At 39.0% G+C, this 6144-nt stretch overlaps 1 protein-coding gene across 1 annotated transcript; it reads left to right on the top strand.

Annotated features, from left to right (window-relative positions):
• Nucleotides 1-521: 521 nt before the first annotated feature.
• tectb (tectorin beta) lies at nt 522-4457 on the top strand. Its single transcript, XM_063003948.1, has 10 exons — nt 522-588; nt 694-884; nt 2202-2353; nt 2458-2530; nt 2674-2777; nt 2863-2946; nt 3845-4007; nt 4084-4162; nt 4247-4279; nt 4408-4457. Exons 1-10 carry the CDS (start codon nt 522-524, stop codon nt 4455-4457), a joined length of 996 nt encoding a protein of 331 aa, XP_062860018.1.
• Nucleotides 4458-6144: the final 1687 nt, after the last annotated feature.

Genomic DNA, 6144 nt, shown 5'->3' with positions numbered 1-6144 from the left:
TTCTGAGCAGACACCAGCTTTTAATAGTTTGTTTTCATTTCTACAACTTCAAATTAATTACTTGTGTGTTCTTCTGGAATACTAGACACTGCATTAGCTATAAATGGTTGTATGGTAGAAAAAAAGAATGCAAAGAAAATGGCCTTCCCCTGAGAGGCTGTAAATTTGAAAGTCAATGTCAGGGAAGCACTGAAAGCTTTTGTGTAGTAGTTTACAATGTTATCACTAAATGGTCTCACCAGACTGACAGACAGGGAAAAAAGAGAGAGGTTAATGCGTGTCTGTGGAAATATAAAACGGCCCCCACATTGGCATAAGCAAGCTTTACCTCAACCCTGTGCTTCACCAGTGCAGAGTCACTGCACAGAGACCAAGAGGATGTGGTAGAAACCAAGACTTTCCTCTACGACCAAGCAACGGTATGTATGGTTTTATGAATTGTGATAATTAATATAATGTATTAAGAATGTTCTTATGTGGACCTTTAAAAACTGTCTTAACACTATTCTCCAGTGTAGGACATGGCTGTTGTTGATATTCTGCTTTTTCTTCTCCCGGTGTCTTGGGCTTGTGCTCCACAAAAAGCTGGTAGTTATCAAACCATCAACTCTTTTTTCTTTGACTGGTTTTAATACTATTTTGTGGATCTGCCTAAACATTGTCATGATTTTCATTATTGTTCTTTTTTTTTAGATTATGTCATGGTTTCCTGTTTCCCGAACACCATCATTGCGAATGTGCCCGAGTGCCCATATGGGTGGGAAATAGGGCAGCTGTCCCTGGGTGGTGTGTGCTACACAGGCGTTAATACCCCTGGCTTCTATCGCTTTACCATTCCTGATCTTACACCCAAGAATAACTCATACTGTGGCACCTTTTCTGAGGTAAGACTGGTTAAATACATCATTAATGAATAAATGTCAGGAATTTTTTATTTGCTGTACTGTCTAGAAGGACTATCAGAACATATGTTTGACAATAAGTGCCATGAGTGCTCCCATTACTTGCAATGCACCCAAACACCATTTGATTAGTTAGGCTGAAGCAGTGGCTAAGAGACAGGGTGACACACATGCTATACAATTTAGGAATAATAGGCCTTTACCATTAAAGTATGGGCCACACTATTATGTTGCATGGATCACAAATGACCTACAGGCCATAGGATAAAAATCCTGCTTAAAATTATTGATTTCAAAATTTTAATATTTTAATATTAGTAACAATTCGTATGACATAGAAAGTTTTATTTGCTCTTTGAAAATGGGATTAGGACAATTTATACATACTTTAAGATTTGTACTGTAATATGTCTGTGCTTGGCACTCGGGTGGCATAGTGGTCTTTTCTGGCTTCGAATTTCAATGCTGCTATTAGCCGGCTGGGCTTCTACACAGACATCTCGTCTGTGTAGAAGCCCAGCCGGCTAATAGCAGCATTGAAATTCGAAGGCTATGTCTGAGGGTGGGGGTGGCTGAAGCCCTGTAATTGATTGCCGCCCTTTCCAGGGCATTCCTGCTTTGCATCTCAATGTTTCCAGAGGAAACCAAATCCACATTGATCCAGATTGCAACTTTTAACCAGGATAAGGTGATTGATGTAAATGAAATGGAAAAAGACTGTTTATTATGCAATATATAATACAGTTAGACAACTCGATTGCTGTAGCCTTTATTTATTCTCTGTTACTTGCACTTTACACGTCTTTTCATACTGAAGAGGAAATCTTTTTGCCCCTGGGAACTAAATAGTTCCTTTTATGGTCGATGTGGTTGCAATGGGTTGTGGGGGAACCCAGAAGTCTTCTGTTACTTTACCATTTCTCTTTCCTTTACTTTGTCACCCAAAACATAAAATGTAGTGAACTGTGGTCCCACTGTTCTGAATGGTTTGATATTTCCCCCACTACTCCCAACACAAAGAAACTGATAAGTAGCTGATCATTTGGAGAATGAATTTTAGTAGTACTTAAAATACAAAAATCCTCAGGACATTATGTCTCCAGGACTGGAGTTGAGCCAAGTAGAGATAATAAAGTGGCCCTTAGGGTTCAATGTTAGAGTAGCAAAGGTGCAATTTAGCACATTTGTAAGAGTGATATAAGCTTTAAATTAAAAAGTTGTATTGTCAATCTAGCATATACAACTATACCGTGCATTAATTTTACAAACTGATTCCCTGTCTTGCTCTTTTTCTGACAGTACATTGGAGGCAAGGACCCTAAATACATCTTCTACAATTCTATCGTCTCCAACGACTCTTCACTCACAGTGCGAAACCAGCCGGTAAACTACACCTTTAGCTGCACATACAAGGCAGCCTACCTGGTCAACAATGCTGTCTTCAGTCAAAGGTAGACCCTGTTTCACAGACTCCACATTCTGTAGCAGTAGAAGTAAGAATGCTTTCTGACCCAATAACTTGCAGCCTTTTTACTAACCCATCTGCTTCTTCCAGAGTGGCAACAGTTTATGTCAACAACGGGAGTTTAGGTTCTTTTAAATCTCAGTTGTCTATGAACGTGTTCACAGTGAGTACTGCAGCTTTCCTCCTACGTTAGTGTCCAATTAGTGGTGAAAGGTGTATTGAAACATGACATCTCGAGACAACTTAACTTCAAATAATGAGTAATGATTGTGAATGAAGTTAAACTATTTTCTGTACGATCTTTAGAACTCAAAGTTCCTGTATGCTAAAGATGCTCCATATATAATCGACACATCAGAAATTGGCTCCGAGGTTTTTATTGGCATTGAGGCAAAAGGACTGAGCAATAGGTATAGAATCACACCATGTATACTTTATCTATTTATACAGTGCATCAAACCAACTGTATAGTTCATTGTTATGTTTTACGTTTAGGTTTAAGGTGGTTATAGCAAACTGCTGGGCAACACCTACTCCTTATTCCACAGACAGGAAAAGGTGGAGCTTGATTATCAACAGGTAAGACTATATTCTTTTCATAGTGTTTAGTGATATAATAATCAGCCATAACATTAAAACCACCTTCTTGTTTCTACACACTGTCCATTTTATCAGCTCCACTTACCATATAAAAGCACTTCTACAATTACTGACCATAGTCCATTATTTTCTCTGCATGCTTTGTTAGCCCCCTTTTATGCTGTTCTTCAATAGTCAGGACCCCCACAGGACCACCACAGAGTAGGTATTATATAGGTGGTGGATCATTCTTAGCACTGCAGTGGCACTGACATGGTGGTGGTGTGTTAGTGTGTGTTGTGCTGGTATGAGTGGATCAGACACAGCAGTGCTGCTGGAGTTTTTAAATACTGTGTCCACTCACTGTCCACTCTACCTAGTTGGTCCACCGCGTAGATGTAAAGTCAGAGACGATTGCACATCAAATGCTGCTGTTTGAGTTGGTCATCTTCCAGACCTTCATCAGTGGTCACAGGACGCTGCCCACGGGGCGCTGTTGGCTGGATATATTTTTGGTTGGTGGACTATTCTCAGTCCAGCAGGGACAGTGAGTCTCCAGCAGCGCTGCTGTGTCTGATCCACTCACACCAGCACAAGACACACAACACCTGTGGGGGTCCTGACATTGAAGAACAGCATAAAAGGGGGCTAACAAAGCATGCAGAGAAACAGATGGAATAAAGTCAGTAATTGTAGAACTACAAAGTGCTTCTATATGGTAAGTGGAGCTGATAAAATGGACAGTGAGTGTAGAAATGAGGAGGTGGTTTTAATGTTATGGTTGATCGTTGTAAAAATGTAGAAGGTTTTTATATGACAGAAGACATATTAAGCGTGTTACTTTTTAGATCTTTTTCCCATGTTAATATTCTATTCATGGATCCATTTCACGTTCCAGCTGCTCCTCAGATACCACAGTGACAATATTTGAGAATGCCAAAGACAGCCGTTCTATGTTCAAGTTCAATTCATTCCGCTTTCAACGATTAGAGAAGGTATCTACTGTCTGGCTTCACTGTGAGATTCAGGTGTGTGATGGTGAGAAGCTCTTCTGTCAGCCGGTAAGCATGAAACAACAATTCTGATAGAATTTCAGCGTCAAATGTTATTTTCTAATTCCTTTACTTCTCATGTAAGACTCCATGTACATCAAAAAGTGCCAAATCTAACCCAGATCCAGATGGAGGCATCTTATCAGTGGAGTTTCAAATGAAAGGTAACAGTTTTTTTAATATTCCAATAAAGCAAAAAGTGTTTTTATTTCGGCTGTCCTTATTTGGGTTCTTATTTGTTTTTACAGCTCAACATTCGTCCAGTTATTCCCAATTTGCAGGTATTTTTACATTATTTAAAGGACTCTATGTACTTTACTCTTGGCCATACAGTGTATGTACATTTTAGAATAATCATATATGAAACTGTCTAAGTGAACTTACCTGCTTTGTTCTCTGTGTATCACAGGAGCTGTGTATTTCTGCATGCTGTGTGTTATTCTGCTTTGGATTGTATAATTTTATAAAGATATGTGGTGTGGCTGGGTATTAAATAAATGCACACTGACTAGGCATAACATTATGAGTACTGACAGGTGAAGTGAATAACACTGATTATCTCTTCATCACAGTACCTGTTAGTGGGTGGGATATATTAGACAGCAAGTGAACATTTTATCTTTAAAGTTGATGTTAGAAGCAGGAACAATGGGCAAGCGTAAGGATTTGAGCGAGTTTGACAAGGGCCACATTGTGATGGCTAGATGACTGGGTTAGAGCATCTCCAAAACTGCAGCTCCTGTGGGGTGTTCCCTGTCTGCAGTGGTCAGTATCTATCAAGAGTGGTCCAAGGAAGGAACAGTGGTAAACCGGCGACAGGGTCATGGGTGGCCAAGGCTCATTGATACATGTAGGGAGCGAAGGCTGGCCTGTGTGGTCCGATTCAACAGATCAAATTGCTGAAGAAGTTAATGCTGGTTCTGATAGAAAGGTGTCAGAATACACAGTGCATCACTGTTGCAGGGCTGTTTTGGCAGCAAAAGGTGGACTAACACAATATTAGGAAGGTGGTCATAATGTCATGCCTGATCGGTGTAGAACTTACAGTAAACAAACACACACACACACACAACAGCCATACACAAATCTCAGGGAGTGTAACACACATTCCTGCATCTTGAATTTTTTTTCTTTTATTTTATACCCTGTAAATTTGACAAAACAAGTGAAAGTAGTTACACAAATATAAGCAGTAATGTATGTAAAATACACTAAATGGACAAAAGTATTTGGACTCCAATTCTAGTTAGTGAATTTATGGGTTTCACCACATTAATTGCTAACGTGTAATAAATCAGTTATTTACTTTGCAGCAACAGTTTAGGGAAGTTCCTTTTTCTGTTTCAACCTGACTGTGCCCCTGTGCACATAGCAAGGTCGCAATGACATGATGAAAAGCTTGGTTTAAAAAAACTCCAGGGGTCAGTGTCTATACACACATGACACATGCCCCACTTAACAGTCGTGGCTGGCAAGAAATAGATCACATAGAAGTCAGTCTATACCATTTGATTTTAAAATGGGATTTCCAACAAGCTCATGGTTAGGTGTCCAAATACTTTTGGCTATTTATAGAAGGAAAACTCCTTCTGCTTTAGGTAGAATACAGAATGTGTAAAGATTTTTGATACTGCAGTAAATTTCTTCTAACATTGCTCTATGTGCCTGGTTCTGAATAACCACAAAACAGTAGCATTTTTTAGATAGAAAAGAGGGCTTTCTGAGGAATTTGGTTTCTAGATGTCGGGGACAGGTAGTAAATTAATGCATTCCGCTTTACCAACAGTCTGGGGCTTGTTTGCTCTTCCTCTCCTTTTATTCTCTGTCTCATTTGTAGTGTGTGCTTTATGTGTGATCTGTCAAAACAGCATTAAAAATAATGTGTCAGTAAATATTGCCTAAGAAACAGATTTTACTGTATATAATAAAAGATAAAACATGGTAATAAAAACATTTTCTCAATGATTAACATAAAACTATAACTACAAGATTCACCCTTTAACTCATCTGATATTGGAACTGAATGTTAAATGGGTCAATATTTAACACATTTAGATTCAGACTTTCTGGCATTCTTGAAAAAATGAGTTTTTGTGGTTTACTGGCTCAGTCTGACGAAAAAAAAAGGTCACTAGCACTTTTTGTC

Source organism: Trichomycterus rosablanca, chromosome 10 (assembly GCF_030014385.1).
Source record: "Trichomycterus rosablanca isolate fTriRos1 chromosome 10, fTriRos1.hap1, whole genome shotgun sequence".
NCBI classification, from domain to species: Eukaryota; Metazoa; Chordata; class Actinopteri; order Siluriformes; family Trichomycteridae; genus Trichomycterus; species Trichomycterus rosablanca.
This window is presented reverse-complemented; position numbering and strand designations above follow the sequence as displayed.